This window comes from Prionailurus viverrinus, chromosome F1 (assembly GCF_022837055.1).
Source record: "Prionailurus viverrinus isolate Anna chromosome F1, UM_Priviv_1.0, whole genome shotgun sequence".
NCBI lineage: Eukaryota > Metazoa > Chordata > Mammalia > Carnivora > Felidae > Prionailurus > Prionailurus viverrinus.
This window is the reverse complement of record NC_062577.1, coordinates 4,274,919-4,294,910: the sequence shown is the minus strand read 5'-3', so window position 1 is coordinate 4,294,910 and position 19,992 is coordinate 4,274,919. Positions and strand designations below refer to the sequence as shown.

General features: G+C 37.6%; 1 protein-coding gene across 12 annotated transcripts in view; it reads right to left on the bottom strand.

Moving 5' to 3' along the window:
* CEP170 (centrosomal protein 170) overlaps positions 1-19,992 on the bottom strand; it is a 125,955-nt gene that overhangs the window by 36,726 nt on the left and 69,237 nt on the right. For 9 of the 12 annotated variants that reach the window (XM_047840465.1, XM_047840460.1, XM_047840464.1 and 6 more), the window contains 3 exons: positions 15,571-16,047; positions 10,866-11,029; positions 10,386-10,679 (listed from right to left, as the gene is read on the bottom strand). In XM_047840465.1, the coding sequence (XP_047696421.1) occupies positions 10,386-10,679; positions 10,866-11,029; positions 15,571-16,047 (935 nt within the window). The remainder of the gene's footprint in view (positions 1-10,385; positions 10,680-10,865; positions 11,030-15,570; positions 16,048-19,992) is intronic. The other 3 variants (XM_047840469.1, XM_047840467.1, XM_047840468.1) reach the window with 1 other exon arrangement.

Here is a 19,992-nt window from a genome sequence, read left to right as displayed (position 1 = left end):
AGGCGCCCACCTGTTTCTTTCTTAACAAATGTTTAACGTTTATCTATATGAACTAAATTATACTTAGAATTTTCTAAGGTCCTGAAGAACAGATTTTGTTGTATGATCTCTGTATGGAATACAGTGAGATCGTCAAACTTTTTTTGCCTAAAAAAAAAAAAAAAAAAAAAAAAAAAAATCATTGAAAGGCCTTTGAAATGCAGATCTTGGGTCTACTCTCACAGATCAGCATTTTCAATAAGCAGGATGACTATGGTCAACACTTGTGAAATATTTAAATACAAAGACCAATAATCATATGCTTGATCAAGGGGAGGATCTGAGTCTGACTGACTTCCTGGCACGTAAATAGGCCCTGATGTTGCCAAACAGATTGGAAAAAGGTTGTAACTACAAAAACTGCAATGTTCCATTTTATTTACTATTAAGTCTCTTAAGCATTATTCATAGGTGTTATCTGTGGCTCTAATTATTACAATCAAGAAAAATACTATGTGTTTGAATTGGTGCTTTGTAGAAAAGATCTTAGGAACATAACCAAAGGGCCTTTTTTGGTATAAAAAGGGGAAAATACCTTAGGTTAAACTATTTTCTAGAAAGCTTTTCAATGATTGCCTGATCACATCTGATAAATTCTGAAGTCTACATTTAGTAAAGGAAACATCATTCTCAAATTCACTGAAACTTGGAAATTTTACCACTAGATGGCCTTATTACTTAATATTTAACTCAAATAGAACTGTACAGTTTTCAAAAATTGTGATTTAGTATTCTGTTGAAGCACTCAATATTCAAATTTCCTTTGCTTTAGAAGCAAATTGTATATTACTAACTTTAAATCAAATATGGATTTTAGTAATACATGGAAGCACATGGAAGTTTACAGAAGGGAAAAAACAAACCTGTTTCATTTTGTTAAACATCAGAATTAGTAAGTTCAACAACAACAACAACAGTAAAAATACTGTGTATACTGTCCTGTGTGTTCTGCCTCTAGTGTCACTTGTAAAGAAAGCAAATTAGAGCTACTCGAGTTATTTAGGACTGTCTTACAAGAACACGGAGAAATTTTTCTAGCTTAAGTCACTGAACTCCAAATTTATTTCCTTATTTTTATGATTACGAGGAATAAACATCTAACTCAAGTTTGGAAGTAAAAGATAAAAGCACCCAGGTGTGAGTATGTGCATGTGGTATCTCTCTGGCATGTTAATTTACAAATGATCTCAGGTGATTTTCTGACTTGGTAACATTTACTTGGACGCTTCACACTCAAAATGGACTTGCAAAACTTGCTTTCCTCAAACATAGAGGCACCACAAGTTTCAAACAAAATATAATCTCTCCAAATCACTCTGAAGCTATTTTGAAATGACAACAAAAGACACAGACACAAAGAAGTAACGCTTCTAGGGAAGAGGGGCTGACGTCGGACAGAAAGAACACTCAGATGACTTTCCACAGATTCCTTGCAAAGCATCGGAGACAATTATATACACATCTGTCAAAGAAGTTAAATCACTATTTGTGCCCAAACAAGTAATAGGGCCTGAAGCACTACTGTGTGGAAAAAGAAGCCTTCAAAGTTCCTACCTATATTTTTGAGTGTTCTGGAAAATTAATGATAGCAACGACCAGCCCAGCTTGAAATCTAGATCTTCCTGTTTGTGTCTAGGTGCAAAAACATCCCCTCGTGAGGACTTTCATGTGAAAACCAAGAGGACATAAACACGCTGTGTCTGTGTACTTTAAAGCTATTAAAATTTTCACATTTCGAAAAGTACATACAATCTGACATATGAATCAAGAGTTGGACCACACTTCAGACCAAGTTTGCTACATTTTCTCTTTTCATTATAAACTGTCCCTAGGTGATTTCATCCACATCCAAGCTTCTCTTCAATTTCCAACTATAGACAGATGCTTGCCTGTCATCTCTCCTCACAGATGGCTCAAAGGTGTTTCGAACGCACTATACGTTAATCAGGCTCATGATTCTCTTCCCTTCTCTGGGCTCAGAAGTTGGGGGGCTTCTCTGGCCCCCCAACTTGATATGTGTAAAATCTGGTTCTCTCATTCAGCTAGGGACTTTTTTAGGCTGGAAGTCTAAAGTGAGGAAGGGAGAGAGATCAGATGCCTGTCTGATTGTTAGGCAGGGTCCTGCACACCAAGTTTGTCAGTTTCTAATTCTTCCAGATGGGGGCAAAAGAAAGGAGGAATAGATGGGAAGAAAAACTTTCTTTTAGAACTTGTACTATCAGAGCTCTGTGGGTCTGGGAGAGGTTTAAAGAGAACTCATTCACGCCAGGGGTGGAAAGTGTTCATGCCTCTAGGGGCCTTGATCCAAGCAGGTGCATCTCTAGTTTAGGGAGTGACCTGTGACCCCTCCTGTGGCTTCTAGGTCTCGGGTAAAAAGATGGCACTTCCCTCGTCATTCCACTCTCAGCATTATGGAACACATCTTTACCCCTTTCCTTTCAATGTATGCATGTGATATTTGGTATCTCACCTTGGGATTTCACATCTATGTCTCAGCAACTACTCTAAGTAATTTTAACAACCTGGGACTGAGGTATGGTACTTACTCTTTGTAGGCTACTGGGCTAGCTGCCATAAGGGCTTCAAAAATTTACATAACTCAGCCCTTGCTCTCAAGGAGCTCAAGTCTAATACAAGAAGCCTAAAAAAAAAAAAGAGACTGTCACCTGAACCATGCAAGGGCACTCTGTAGTTAAAATTTCCGTAAGATCTTTAAGTTTTAAATTTAAAGAAATGAAACATTCTCTAGATGATAAAGGACCAGTATGTGCAATACAAACCAAGCCTGTGAAAAGTGTGACCTTGGTTTTTTCACTAGCATGTTATCATCAGTGTCATTATTTAAAAGCTCAGACTGTACAGAAAATGTCCACAGTTTCTAATTCTGAAATTGGAGAGCTGGGGTGGGAGAGGGAATAACGGTATATCAAACCAAAGAGTACAGGGTCAATTTTCATGGGGGTAAATATCCCACCTACTAAATACTCATAAAGGGAGGTCAAATTATATTTGGTAACATCAGATAAGGAGCTTTGTTTATTGTGACAGGGAAGAGACCAGTGTGAAAAGGCGTGTTGAAAGGGAGAAGACTTGGGCATATAAAAATAGTAATAGGTACAAATGCTGAGCAAAATGGTAATTCAACAGCAATAATCCTTAATTTATCAGTTAAAACACTTTCCAAATCAGTTGAAATTCAGATTTCAACTTTCCACAGAAATAAGAAACACAATGGTAGGTTAAGTATCAAGCTTTTCTGGGTTTATTTTAAATTAGCAACTGAAGACAGTACTGCATTAGTATATCAATCAGGGTGTCAAGGCTCAACCTCAGATGACCAGGACAACGCTTTCCTCAATGAGCAAGGACCTCCTAGGTAGAGAGAGCAGGGTCTCTACCAGTTCAAGTCAACAGCAAAGGTTCCCAAGAAAATCACTTGATAACGTTAAGAACTATGCAGAATCCTAGCTTCTAACATCAGGGAACAAAATCAGGATGACTTTATAGAGGAGAATTTGTTCAAACATGTAATTTTTCATGAAAATCTAATTTCACTTTTGGAAAGAAAAATCCTTTAAAAATCAATGGAATAAATGGCTCTAAATGTTTAACACTGTGATTTTTAGAACATATTTGTAATCAACTTTTAAATTTAAAACGCTTTTAAAATTTTAGGAAAAAAGCTCAGAATGGGGTTAAGAGAGACATTTATAAGAGAGACATTTTATATTTTATCATGGTATACAAACATGCGTACATGCATGTCCACAGCAGTATTATTCACAATAGCCAAAGGTGGAAATGGCCCAAATGTCATCAATAGATGAATGGACAGATAAAATGTGGTCTATCCACACAATGGTGTATTAGTCACAAAAAGGAATGAAATACTGATACATGCTACATCAAGGATGAACCTTGGAAGCATTATGCTTGTGAAAGCAGCCAGTCACCAACGGCCACACACTGTATGACCTTCCATTTATATACGAAAGGCCCAGAAGAAGTAAATCCAGACACAGAAAGTAGATTAGTGGCTGCCAGGGGCCGGGGGAAACGGAACCGGGTTTGGCGTCTCTTTCTGGGGTGACAAAAATGTCCTGGAATTAGACAGTGCTGGTGGTTGTATAACTTTGTAAATGTGCCCAAAGCCAATGAAATATACACTTTAAACGGCTAAAACGGTGAAAGTTATGTGAATTTTACCTCAGTTTTTTTAAAAAAGTCACCATCTAGTTTGATCCTGTTCCTTTTTACTTCTGTCTGGGTAAAAACATGCTCTCAGAACTTTGCCCTCTCCCTGCCCTACCCCGTGCGCCTTGACTCTTCCGTTCCTTAGGAGTTATATCCACGACCTCTTGCCTTTCCAGCACTGCTTAACATCTTCTGTTAGCTCCCCCTTTCGCGTCCTCAAATTATGCTCAGGTCTAATCTCCTGCTTCTACACTTAAAATGTCCAATTTCTCTCTTTATGGCTCATTTTCTTGACATGCATTCCTTCCTTTCGTGTCTAAAATATGGCTGTTCATCAATGACCATGTTACCTTTTCTTTGCCAAGCGATTTCTAAGTGCTGTTAGCTGGGTATTGCTAGAAACGTAAAGGCATGCCCAGTCTCCTACTAATCAAGGCAACTCCCCTAAGACTTAAACACATGTATTTCTTCTAATACAACCTATACTCCTCAGTTTTCTACTGACAAAGCGAAGCTTATAACACATACAAGGTTTTAAATGACACATCAAGGTTTTAAACGACCCATGTTAACAAGTTATGTTAGGATCAAGATACAAACTAGTTTCAGCAAATAAAAAATACAGGAAAACCTGTTTGTGGAGGACTGGCTGAAAGTGACCAATCCACAAATTCACTAAATAAAGCAGCTTATCTATAGCTTAACCACATACAAATATTGACAGAAATTAAAAAGCAGGTCATGCAGTTTTCTTTCTCATCCATTCATTAAAAAGGGATTGAGTGTCTGCTATGTGCCAGGCACCGTTCTAACAAGCACAAGAGATACAGAAGTGATCTGACAAACCGGGTCATTCTAGAAAGGCCAGGCAGGAAATAAACTAGCTAGAGGGGAGTTCTATAAGGAAAATAAAACATGGTAATGTGATACAGAGAGAGCAGAGGTGAATGCCAGGGCTACTTGGGCAGGGTGGGGAGAGAAAGTCTCTGAGCATGAGTACGGAGAAGGAGCTAGGTGTGTGAAAGCACTCTAGGTGGCAAGCACTGTTAAGCAGGAAAATCAGCAGGATTTCATATAATAACACAGGAAGGAAGGGGGGAAAACCTAGTAAACGTTAAGCTTTCAACTGATGAAGTAAGGTGAGGGTTCAGTTGTGAAGCTCTGGGAACACAGCAGGAGAGGGTTTCCTGTACCTGAGGAGGGCTACGAAGGAGAGCTGAGAAGGGGCAAGGAGCCATAATCACAGTGACCAAAAGTAAATTGATACAGATTAAAAGAAAAAAATGATCAGCGAAGAGAGGGCAAGAAAGATTAGTATAAGAGGAAGAAAAACGAAGCCCTCAGAATTTGCTGGCTAAGAACTGCTGTTTGCTTTGGCCCGGGAACTCAGATTGTTCCTGGGTTGGCACAAAGTGGAAGCAAACATGAAGTCCAAATCAAAATGCTGCCTGTTATCAAGGTCCTCTCTTCTTACTCAAGGCTCGGAGCTGATCTCCTCATCTTAGTTCCCACGCGTGTCAGACCCTGAGTCTGAGTGGACCTGGGATGTGCTGCCTTTCTGTGTTCCGTCGGGCACTGTCACCCAGATTTTGACTCAGGTTTATCAGGGTTCCCCTGGCTCTGACTTGGTCAGATCTGAAGTCTTGCTGTGGACTTCAAGGTTTGTAATATCCCCTATTCCAAACTGCTTACAGCTGGATTCAGGTTCTCAGCACTGACTTTCTTTGGGCTGTAGATATTCTTCATCCTGTGTTTCCAGTCTTGTCATAGTTTTCCTGGTTCTGGATTCTTCCCTACCACTTGCTGCCTGCAGAGCAGCACCAGTAGATACAAGGCCCATGAGAGAAAAGACTATGCTGAGAAGAGGTATTTTGGGGGATATATGGACAGGAATCAAAACTCAAGGCAGGAAACTTATGGAAAGTACTTTTTTCAAAAGAGCACCTCAAGCCAATTTTTTTGACCAATTTCTTTTTCTTGTTGTTAATTTAATATTTAGCTTTCTGTTCTCACTACAAGTTTTTCTCCCTTTGCCTGGAAGACTAGGAAATTGCCCTCATAACATCCTCCTCTTCCCTCAGCAGGGTCTGTTTCGATAGAGGAGTGGGAAGAAGAAACTGGTTACTGTGATGGGTTCTCTAGATCCCAGAGGAAGGCCAGACAAGGGAGGGCTGGGAGGCTATCAGTACTATGGAAGGCAGTTACCTTTCATCCAGGCAGTGAACAGCATTTTCTTATCATAGCGCATCTCCATGTAAGCTTAGACATAAAACTTAAGAGGTCTTCATAAACAACAGGCATTTGTGTTATAAAAAGAAGTGAATTTGGGGACAATGCATAAAATAAGGCTACCTACTGACAACCACACAACAACAACATGAACCAAAATGCTGTAATCCCATAACCTGGAGTTTGGTGAGGGGATATTTTGGTTACCTTCTGACTACAACCAGCACAGAAAAACAAAGATACAGTATTTCAGCTTGGTAATTTCTTTAAAGAGATCCTATTTTAACTACATGCAACTTCTCCTAAATTATACCTGTTCTAATTAACTTGTTTAGGCCCAGGAATATGATGTATTTGGGGGAAAAATTGAAGAGGCATTCAATGCTGTTATCATGCGATACTGTGGCTTACTGCTTTTTGATTCCAATGTGCTATTTTCTGTTTCTTGTGTTCAATCCTTTTCAGCCTCCTTTGTTCACTCTTATTCCTTTTGTCCACCAATGCTCGTGTTGCTAAGAACTTCATACTTTGTCTCCTCTCCCTCTGTACATTCTTTCTAAGTAATCTCATCTATTATTTTGCACAGAGCTACTCCTTGATATTTCCCAACTTAGTATTTTAGCCCAGATCTCTTATCTAAGACTCAGATGTTTCTATCCAAATGAATACTGGACACACCAGCAGCTTTTTAATTGCTTTCTGTTTCCAATCCATTCTTCACACTTCTGACAATGATTAGATGTCACTGCCCTATTTAAGAGTTTTCAGGGATTCTCCTCCAGCATTAAAATATCTAAAGTCCTTAGTATGATACACAGGGGCCTTCAATATCTAGTCTGATCTCATCTGTCTAAAATAACTGTGGTCCTCTGAACAGGTCCTCCACACTCTCATGCTCCATATTTGGAACAGAGTGCTCCATATTTCTGAAAAACCCTACTTTATCATGCCTGTTATGGGATTGATTCCACCTGCTTAAAAATCAGCTCGGTTGGCAATTAAATTCCGTATTGAAGACATATAAAATGCCAGGCACTAGGTTCCCACAGTTAAGGAGTTTACATTCATGTGTGCACACGTATTTGGGGGAGTGGGAAGGTGAATAAATAGGAAAGTGTTAAGTAGTGATAAAGCTTATGATTAAAATCAAACAGGCTGACTTGACAGCGAGTGCCTACACAGATCTCTTTAGACTGCTCGGCCAAAAACTTCTCTGAAGGTGGGATGTTTAACCTGAGATCTTTTCTTGGAGGCTACTGGCACCCTTCCTCCAATAGCTTATGTCTATCAAAGCACTCAGCATTACTATTCTAATTCATGTTTTTACTTGTGCATTTCCATTCCTCTACAGACTCATGTTTCGAGGGGAAGAACTCTGTCTTTTCAACTTGAACCTCTCTCTTCTAACACAAAGCTTGGCATACAGTTGATGTTGAATAAAGGCTGTGAAAACAAATCAATGAAATAAACCAGTTTTCAAATGATGGAGTGAAAAGGGTAAGAGACTAAATGCAAGTTTTCAGGGCCAAACAATGAAATTTAGATGGAAAGCAGCTAAGGCCCCAACTTCTATCCACACACCTGAACTCATCCAAGCAACTTGATATGATGCATGTATTGCTACACCCTCCCAGAGCACTCACTTCTGGGCTAGTCCTGGTCTTTGTTTTCTCCACACTTGCAGGTTACTTCATCTTCTTCACACATTTGACTCCTGCTTCCCTGCTTTTGTTTCCCAGAGTCTGACATTAACCTAATTTGGCCTCTGGCTCTAACCACAAGGAGTAGACTCACAGCTCTTTTTCTCTGTATTCACAAGACAATCAGTGACTGTTTCCTATAGTTATGGGCAGCTTTGTTTTCTGGTTTATGCAAACTAGGAATGACCATTCACATAGAACCATTACTCCCTTAAAGGAATCCCGCTTTAAAATCTTGGTTTTCTCTTCTATCCACAGTGTTACCATATAATTTGCCACTGAAGAAAAAATGCTCATGATAATTACACACAGCAGGTATGCACCAGGTTGTGTGGTCACCCTTTCCATCCAGCCGTTTCCTAAGGGTCATGTGCACTTGTTTTTTGGCTTTCTGCTATCCTGGACAGGCTGCTCCCTTGCACTTCCCCTTGGGCTTCAGATTTGACTCTTTCAGGCTGAAAACACTTTCCAGCATTTATCCATACCTTGTGTAGAGATCCATTATGTGGAGACTCCTGGTAAGGGTAATAACATAGCTAACATTTTTAGATGTCTTATTACAAGACAGGCATTATGTATTATTTGAATTATATATTTGAATTCTTTTTATAAAACCTGGTGAACTTTCTTCCATTTTAGAAAAAAAGAAAGGTTCAAAGAGGTTACTTTACTCAAGGGCACATATCTGGTACGTGCAGAGTTTAACTTAATCGCAGATCTATCTGCCTGCAGACGCTCATGTTCTTCAATACTACAATATAATCCCTCACCGTGAAATAACCTAGTAGAGAAAACATTGACCACTATGATCATAATATCCATAAACCAAACAAAGGCATAATAGGATTAAAATCATTATTAATCTGAATTCTAAAACTTATCATTCTCCTTTTCAAACCTATTCCTTTATTTTGCATGTGACAGTATTTTAGATAGCAATATCCTTGTCCTCAATGACCAGACAGAATGTTCTTAGACTTCTTTTAATATAACTGGAAAACTCACTTTATTCATCTGCTTCTTACTTGCTTTATTTCTCTTAGACTAGTGGGTCTCTGAAAGTTTGGTGTCATACACTCCAACAGTAAACAATTTTGAGCATGTGTTCCTCAATAAATTATATACATGTCTATCTGTGTAGTAACAGATTGCATACACTACAGAACACACTCCAACATGTAAATAAAGACTAAGAAAATAAAAGTAAAAGTCCTAATAATTTTCCTACCTCCCAAAGGTGGACCTCTTCGACTCCCTGAAAGCCCGCTCCGTGAACCCCTCACCTGAACTAGTGCCTCTCAAAAGTTAAGGTGCATACGAATTACCACCCGCAGATCTTGCTTTTAAAGCAGATTCTGATTCGGCCTGTTTAGATCAGGGCTAAGAGTCTCTGGGATTTCTAGTAGGCTCTTAAGTGACGCTAATGCTGCTCACACTGAGTAACAAGAACTTAAACAAGAGGTTAACACGTAACCAAACTTAAGCTGTTATTTTCTACGGTAAAACAAACAGCTGATCCTAAATTCAACTTTCCATAACTACAGGCAAAATTGTTAAAAACTGCTTTTAAAACCAAACAACACAATCATTAGGCACATTAACTAATAACATCAAAGAACACGTCTAAAATGTAAATAATCATCATGGCTGGGCATACACTTAAGTGGCTGAATTCAGAGTATCACAGTGAAACAGATTTTGTTTCCATACACTTCTTTTCTATCTCCAAAGGCAGCAGTGAACAGAAATTAAGAAAAGAAAATAAGGACAAAGAACAAAATGGACTAAAACATACACACTTTCACCTATTTCTGACATGAAACCAGTAGGCAAGATTCACGGGTGAATATCATCGGGTGACGTTTATGTTTATATTAACAGGGGCAGAGCAGCCTGGCTTTTTATGTAAATACAGAGTGAGAATGGTCACACAAAGTACAAGGTTTTAAAATTCTACCTTATATTTACACAACTTTAAAAGGTCCAAACAGCTTATAAACATAAAGGACTTTACATGTGGAAGTTAGGTAAGTTCAGAATATCAGCAGAATAAAATCAGAAAGCAGTTTGGTTTTATTGTTAGTTTTGCAGTTCCCTCACAAAATCCTAAAGTTCCCATGCCGCTGACTGCATGAGAACATTTCATGCTGACCCTCCAATAATTTCCAACAGTCAAATACACCAAAAGAAAACTACCACCATCCCCGAATTTCAATTATTTACCTTGTCAATCATTTTTCTTGCTTCCACTTCCTCACTGTTGGGATTCTCTAACTCAATGGTATAAGTACCCTTGTCACTTTGGTCATCATCATTATCCTTTTCAGAAGTGGCAGAAGTAGGTTGATTTTTTAACATTTTATCCATCTCCTGGCTTGGTCTGTGCCCAAGACTCCCTGAACTTCTCAATAATGCAGTTTGTAGGAAGGGAATGGACACCGATGGCTCCTCTGATTTCTGTTTTAACAATTTCCCATGTGGAACACCATGCCCCCCTCTGTGATGCGTAGAGCTAGTCTGGAAAGACAAAGAAACCACTTTGGCATCTGCTGTTGGAGATTTTGCTTTTTCAAGTTTTGTATGTGGTGTCGAGTAAGTAGTTTCCTGACACAAGATTCCCGCACTCTGAGTAAAAGAGTAGGAACGTCTTTTTCTGGGATTGTCTTCGTCAAAGAATGCAATCATAAAAGCAGTTTGACTTACAACAGCTTGGTCTTGATGCTTCTCAGTGGCCTGGGCCTTCTGCAGCTTTTTCTGTTCGGAGTGGTGCCGCCTTAAGTGTTCCTCGAGAGCAGCACGCTTGCTACAGCGCCTGTGGGCCCCAGCATTTTCTGAATCGCTCTGTGTACCGTCATCATGTTTATTTCCTGGACACAAAACAGAAGCCACATAATAGGGAAGGAAAAAGTCCCATGTAGAAAATTAGACGCGTATACAAAAGTGTTACTTGCTTTTGGCCCCCTCCCCCTCTTCAACCCCAGTCATATGTTCCTTTCAGTAACAGGCTCGGCAAACTCCCCTCAACTGCAACACTCACATTCAAATTTTCTCAACCAACAATGAGGTCCTTTATAAATAAATGAATAGGACTGCTTTTCTTTCTCCAAATTTTTAACTTTCTAATGATTCATTAATGCCTTAACAGATAAGCAATGCTATATCATCTGCGGTAATCTGTATTTATAACATTAATAAACGTTAATCCGGCCTCCAAACCTTATACCTTCTTTAGCAATCAAAAATTGGCTTCTAGCCTGAGAGGAAAAGAGAAAAGAGAGTAATCCTCCTGAGATGCTTATCACTACACAGTAGAATAAAACACAAATGCCATAAAATGTGGTGAATTTTGACAATGTTTAATACTTCTAAAACTACAGCATACTTTTATAAAAAGTATACAAAATTTTAATACGAAGATACAAATTTGTAGTTTCCACCAATTACTATACACTTCTCTACAAGTGTCTTTCTAGCTATGAGAAGTTTTGCAAATTTACATTTGTGCTCTAAACTCTGGTGGCTTCAAAGAGTTAAATAAAGCATGCTAAAGGCCTATCACAGAATAGCATCGTCTATGAAATCCTATATAAATCTAACCACCTTCTGGGCAAATGGCAGGGTGCTAAATATAACCAGCTAAAAATCTGTCTTCTCTATAAAGCATATAGAGTCAAATTAGAATATGTTTGAATTTTGAAACATTAGGTTTCATAGTTACCCTTCATAGTTCTACTAGGGATTAAATGTGAAACATTAGAGAAATATTTGTTTTCAATGATTTAGAATTTTAAGTATTTAAATAAGTACATTAGAAGAAATTATCAAATGATACTTATATTATTATAGCATAAATTTTTTTGAAGGTCAAGAATTTTTCTATGCTTCCTAAATTATTCAGTTTTAGACTGAATGAATTACAAACGAGGGCTTAAATGATGGCTTCATTGGAAGAAAAGTGCTTCCAGTCCCAAGTCTGAGTTTAAACCTTTTCTGGGCTACAAATTCTAAATCTGAAGACCTGCTGAATAATGTAGTAACAAACAAGACAATGATCAGAACTGGACGATGCATTGGCTGGGAGGGGCAAAGGGCACACATCCAAAAGAGAAAGGGGAATTTTAATACTCATGGAGTTCTTTTTTGTTTTTTGTTTTAAATGTACTTAGAGGTTACCAACTGGTGCTAATGATTTAACAGAAGACTAGTTGCAAAAATGTACATAAAAGGTGTGAGAAGACTCAGAAGCTAGAAAGAATCCACAGAAAAGGGTAATGTTTTGAAAAAGTCACAGGCAAGGGAAGCCAAGGGAGAGAATTAAACCAACACGAAGGGAGGCACTTCCCAGCAAAACAAAACTGACGAATGTCATAAACATCAGATACAACAACAAATCTGAAAATCTTTCTTCAAATTAGCAATTATTCAAAATGCAATCTGAAAAGAATAATAAAACCCAAACAGGTGTTTAATTAATGGAATCCCCACCCTCAGGCAATTAAGCAAGGAATCAGGGATAGCAAATGGAACGCAAAACCAAAGTAAACCACTAATTCAAATATAAAACTCACTGAAAACATGCTATTTTACAATCTTTTTTATTGTTGCACTGGCTGAACTGGAAAGGAATCCAGTTTCCAAGAGCCAGTAATAACTAAACTCTAAATTTCTGTACCAATAAGACCAAATAGCCCACACAGCACACATATACAACATGAAAACACCATCTTTACAAGACTTCAGCTCTTGTACCAACGTGTAAAATTTGGCACTTAAGTGGTGTTGGGTCCTTTTGGTATTTTTTAAGTTACAGTTTAAAACTTTTTATGGGTTAGCCATTTTCTTTCATGGAATATTGCTATTCCTTCTTGTATTTTTCAGTGTTACAAAAGGGGAGACCCCTGGCAAGAACTGCAATTTCTCTTTGTACTCAACAACAACAAAAATCACTGGGAAACTCTCCTCTCCGAGTTTCTGTGTTGTCTACCATCAACCACGACTAAATATGTTGAAGTCTGTTCAGTATTTTTGGGGGTAGGTTAGCTGTACCAGGTCAGACGTTGTGGTCAAAAGAAGCTGCAAGTCTCCTAAAGGGAAAAGTGTACGGGCTTTGTGAGCATGATTTTCTTCACTGTCCCAAAGCGTGTGCACTTTACTCTTGTAGGAGCAAAGGTTTTTGCTTTTATTTTACTTACTTTTAATGTTTGAGACTGATTCAAATAATTGCTGGAAGTCTAATTAATGTAAAATTGTTGCCTTTATTTAAAGTCTATGTATACACTTTCAACATCCTACCTAGATTGTGGAAATTCTGTCTAATGATGGCATATCTGACTTTGGGAAAAAGTCAAATGTCATTTATAAATATAACTGGAGCAATAAAATGGATCTATCTTGAACCAAAAATGAGTTATATTCACAAAGATATTTTTTTGTAAAATGGTCTGAAGGCCAATCCAAAAGAAGAGTTCTGAGTGATGGCAATACAGTAGAACATGTGTCTACCCATAAATCAACTTTGAGGGAAAACAGCAATTTGTATAATTTCTGGTAAAATTTTTAAATATCATTAATGCACAGATACAGTGTGATTATGGGCATTAATGCCTCTGTTTGGAATCAGGCTTACAGATGGGCCTTGTTCAAGAAGAGAATGGCTAAAAATGATGGCTTAAAAATAATAACTAATACAGAAAATGCTTATGATGACTAAAAAAAACAGTTATAAAATAAAGGGATAAGGGTATTTTAAAATGGCAACTTTTAAAATAACCTTTTAGCTCACTTTTGGCACATTTATTAAAAGTAGTTTGAGAAAGACCATGTCATTTCTAAATTGTCAAGATTTATGCTACCTTTTATATTACACTTGGATATCAGTACTATTTATTGATTCTTACAAATGGTCAGCATACAGATGGGTAGCTTTTATCTGTGAGCTTTCACCTATACGTAAATATATAGTTCTCAGTTATGAATTTAATATTATCTGACAGAGGCAAAAGATAACAATCAATATGAAGAGCATAATGCAGGCAATTGCTTATGATTATAATTAGATTTAGTAATAGGCCCCAGCAAAGAATTAGGTAATCACACCACCTCACTATCCTGAAATGTCTTAGAAGCAAATCAGAACAGGTATTTCTTCAGTACTTGACCAAAATCCCAGGGCATAAAGTACAGGTTAAGCCAGGGTTCGTCTTATCATTGATAGCAAAGTCATTCATTGTGTATTCAAATTACTGAGTACTTGCCACATAATTAAGTCCCAGGTGAAGTGTTAGGGATACAGTGACCTCAATTAGCATTTGTTAAAGCTCATTAACTCCTTGTATAGTAACAGAATGGTCATATTAGCATGCAGTCATTTCTCTTAATGATAGCTTATGAAATAAAATTAAGATAGAGTAATTAAGATAGAGCAAAACAATAGAAAAATTATTCAGCTGATACCCTGTTGTACAGGTATAGACATCTGACTAATTTTGGCCAAGTGTTATACTAATAAAGCATATACTGACTACTTCACAAATAAACACTCAATTGTGGTTTCATAAGTTTTAATATCAAAAACATTTTTAATTCAATTAATTCCCAGTATCTCTAAACCAAGAATTTTGTTCTCTAAACCAAGAATTTTGCTTCACGAATAACCACTGAGAAAAGTTTGAAACATTTTCTCAACAATGTGACTGTATTACTGGGGCACCTGGGTAGCTCAGTCGGCAAGTGTCTGACTCTTGACTTCAGCTCAGGTCATGATCTCACAGTTAGTGAGTTTGGGGCCCATGTCGGGCTCTGCACTGGCAGGTGGAGCCTCCTTCGGATTGATTCTCTCTCTCTCTCTCTCTCTCTCTCTCTCTCTCTCTCTCTCACACACACACACACACACACACACACAGAAAATTAATAAACATTTAAAAAACCCCAATGTGACTATTATTACTAATGTAGAACTTCTCGCCCATTATCAAATGGCTTAAAATTTCTTTCAAAATCGAGACAGACATTTCACTTGAAGTATCACAATAGAGAAGAACAGAATTGAACACATCTTTTCCTTAAGTCAAGAAAGCGATAAGAAAGGTCTTCTAAGGGAATTCCACAGGTGAACTGAATGAATCTTTTATTTCCATAGGAAAAGAAATATTTTTAATGGCATAAATATAAATTCACAAAACCAATCTGGTTTTGGCAAGAAAATGAAAGCAGACTATTTTCAATCAGTAAGGTGGATATGGGCAGTATGGTTTGCTTCTGAGCTTCAAAATCAAAACAGGAAGCTTTGAAAGAGCTGAAGTTTCCTACCATATAATTTTTTATCTAGCAGTAGTTTGGTAACTGTGAAGACTGAATTTTCTTTGTCACAAAACAGCAAGTTCTGAAATGATCAAGTAATTCACTTTACCTTTCAACCTTTTCAAGTAAACTGGAACATCACTCTTAATACTTTTGGAATCCTCTTCTGTTCTTTCCCATAGCATCTGAGGAGGGTTGTTCTGTGCTAGCCAGTCAGCTACTTTATTTTCCGGTGCCATCATTCCTGTTTGAATCCCTGGTAGGTCTTGAGTTCCGGGAGAAGACTTCTTGGACTTGTGGCGCTGATCAGAAGCAAATTTTGTCACATGGTCTCTAATAGTTACCTTCCCTGGGGTACTGTCATCAAATTCAATGGTGAATGAAGCATGCCCTGCACCTGCTGTATGGGAACTTGGTGTGTCTTTTGTCGGGATTTCATGAATAGTGCTCTCTGCTATTTGTGATGGCTGCTGAAATTCTTTGGTAGGGATTTCAAAGTAACTCGGTTCCCTACAGAGAGGGAAAAGTACATCTTCACTTGCAGCTGCAGATTGTTCCTCAACGTGCTTGGCATCTATGCTGCACCCTAATAAAAAAATAAGAGAAAATTCAAAATATTTGGGAGTTTCTAGCACAGAAGGAAATATAATCATGGCCATTTGTATTACGCCATGAGAATCAGAAGGCAGATCAGAGCCTGGATGAAAAACCGGCAAATGTCAGAGAGAAGAGATGTCGGCTATAAACACAGCGTTCAGGTACCAACAGAAGATGCAAGAGAAGCCACGACAGCAAGAGATGGATCCTTCATGGCTAGACCGTATTTCTTCCAAATTGGATCCAGAAATCATCCAAGTGCAAAAGAACTGAAATCAAATGTGGATGGAGATGCACGTTCAACATGCATATCTTAGAGTGACAGAAAAAAAATAGGAATTTCCTTATCAAGTCAGGAGGATGAAATATGTATGAACAAAAAGTACAGCTTCTGCACAAAGTAAAATAAACATGAGGTCACCATGTGAGCAATATTCTAGAAGTAATTATTCCACTTACCATTCTTCACCATGACACTGAGAGGCATTACTTCTCGAATTACAAAAATAACATTGATGTGCGATCCTTGTGAGAAGATGGATACATTTTGTAAAGAATGAAAGAATAACTAAAGATAAAACATGGTTTGCTTGCAGCACTGCGATCCAAGCAGCAGTGTGAAAGAAATAGGTTAAAAATAGAAAATTTAGTTGCCAGCCAATAAGCCCAGAAGAAAATTCACGTATATGTCTATACATGTGTCAGAATATGCACAAGTGTCAAGAATTCTTGGAGGAAAGCTGAATTAAATCTCAGATCAAAACAACCAGAGTTGGCAGAAGAAGTGAGCAACGCTGGGGTGCTGTCACTATTGTTCTGCTGTCTCAGAAATGAATATAAAGGTATAAAAATGCATTTATACATAATATATGTAAATGAATAAGTAAACAAAATACATAAATGAAAATGATAACTGAAAAATTTTTGTAAACTGTGTTACCAGATACTACAAATGCAAAAAATAAATAGATAAAGAAATAAAAAAGATTAAGCTGCTCTATTTTTCAGGAAGCAAAAGAACCATAGCCATTATTAAGATGATAAAGAGTTCAAATGAAAAACATTTTCCTAAAGCTCATAAAAGTACTCCGTTTTTAAACAGATTGATGGGAAAACCGTGTGCAGGTAATTTATTAGGAGGAAAGACAATACAGGGAGACTAGGCTGTTTCCAGTCATTCCCCAATTAAGTGAAGTAATATTTGGTCTCTTGAAGCATCGAATATTAGATCTTGATGGGATTCTTCAGGTGCTGTAATTGAATTCTTGGCAGTACTCTCTGAATATAAACAAACATCAAACTGTTTGCTTTCAGGTAACAAGAAGGGGACAGCAACACTGCTGTCATCCAGGGTGTGGAACAGGGTATAGAGAACATCAAGCTCTAGTCCCCCCGCCTCCCAAAACAAAACACTACACAGAAGGTAAACAGAGTATCTAACAAAAACAACTTTCAATGTAAAAATTATTCTTATCAAAGTATACTTAATTTTTCTTATAACTGAAAATGAAAAATGTACATCAGAAAATACATCAAAGCAAAAATTTTACATGCTAATTGGAAGAAGAGATTATACAAGACTAAATAACCTAAGTCAAGTTTTAAAAATTTCTTTCAGAGTTAATTCATCTTTATCTTAATAAAAAAATGTTCACTTGCATTCTGTTTACTCTGAAGGCCTGTCATTTAAAATTTCCATGACAGTAAAATTAGGCACTTCCCATGTATTAATGAATTCACTAATAAATGCTATTTGTAGTTTTTCATACATGGACTTATTTCCTGTTCATTACGGTGTACTGTACTTGGTCAATTCCATATAGGACAACTGGCTTATAAACCTATCCTCTCTTACCTATGTATCTATCTATCTATACACATGTATACAATCACTCAGTCATTTATTATCTGCTTTGCTCATTTTCTAGCAACAGGATAATACTGGCTGGGAATAAGGGGTGGTACTTTCTTACTACCACCACCAGATACCCAAATAAAATGATGTGGCTGAAGTGCAAGCCCAAACCGTGAAAAGCTGCTCCGGGGGTACAACACTTAACCATCTATTTGTCATTCATGATTTAAAGGAATATTTTCCTAATTTTCCTTCCTTGTGAAGGAAAAGTTCACAGTTAATACTGACATACTTTCAACATGTTTTCACACTATAACACATAAAAACAGCCTAGATCAAATGCACACCACTGTTTTAAAGGTTATCACCCCTTAGTCCTACATCCAAGTCACCTTTACTTCAAGGACTGGAAACCTGAGACTTACACAACTTATCCAGAAATCAGTTATCTTGCAACATCAGGTAGCACAGTAGAGGGGAAAGGCAGCATGTTATGATCTGATGAATCCTGTGTCTGTCAGTCTTTAATTCTCATTTTTCTCATCGGAAATAATGGTATCTATCCATGAGATCACTGTCATGATCCAGTGAGGTTCAGTATTAAGTGACATAATGTACATTACCCAGAACAAAGCCTGGCACAAAGTAGGCACACAAACAAATGTTTCTCTCTTTTCCCCAACTCTCCAACATAGCTAAGAATTAGGGAAACAAGAAAAACTAACTCTAAAAAACTCAAGAAGGATACAATAACACCTATACTCCCATATTCATGACCTTTACTAACAGAAAAGTCACTCACTCAAGAGTCTTTTTACTGTCTGCACAGACACATGTAGCAAACCTGAAGTGAGGATTAAGGTAAGATACACTGCACCAAGAAGTAAGAGTCAGACAGATGGCAGGAGTAAGACAAAAAACAAGATCTTGGGACCCAGCTCAGAACCACAACAGTCCAGAACCATTCTGTGCAGAGGGCCAACAGTCCCACACCCCGTAATGTCTCACAAGGCTGTCATGTGATGTATCACACTGCAGTAAGTGACATCCATCATGATGACTTTGGGTCATAAACCAGAAACTTGTATCATATTCAGGCTTCTCCACTTGAGAACACAGTGATATGGGTAATTCATTAATAGAAATATAGAAAATGGTCAAACTTTTACAGAAATTGTCAGTTGTAAAAGTTCAGTCATTTGGAAAATTCATTATGTGAAGGAATTCATCTCTCTGGAGATGATAAAAACGGATCAAGTGTGGACCTACTATACTTGGGAAATGTAGGCCTACTAGAAAAATTATTGGGAAAATTAATACAGAAGAATAAAACTGCTCTATCTCAGAACGCTGATGGAACAGATTCTGGAAATCTGTGAATTTAACATTCATTTACCTTCAAACTCAGTTCTGTTTATACCAAATTAAGTAAATTAATATATTAAATATACTAATATTTTGAGTATACTAATAGTCTGTCATAATCTCAACTGCTAGGTATTTAAAACTATTTAATAACTGATTATGCTAGAATTGCTTATCTAAATCAGAAGAGAAAATGGGGACAATACACCTCCAAGAAAGCCATTCCCTTCATTCTTCTGTACGAAATTAAGAAATATTCAATTCCAGATGCTAAAGGCAATGATGAAAGCACATTCACTCAGCCTACAACATACATCCAGCCTGGCATATTCAAGGACTGCAAATAAAGACTAGGAAACAGCAAAAGGAGTCACAACTTGAAAGTTTCCAAATTTAGTGTGATTAGATGAAAATCAATGTAAAAGAGCCAGAGCTTTATTCCTCACAGCTGCACACACCTTCTTTTCAAACACACCTTTGCAACACTAGAAGACCTTTAGATGTAACCTACGTAAATGTTTACACCAAGTTAGCAGGCCCTGGGCGCACCTATAGCTAAAGTGAGGGCAGTTCTCCTTTTTAATTGGACTAAAAATACTCGGACAATTTCTGGAGAATTAGATTGCTCCAGTATATACATTTGCTTCCAGGGTTAGGTCTGTAGGAGATTCTAGATACATGTGGACCCACTGAGAGGGACATAACAAATTACTA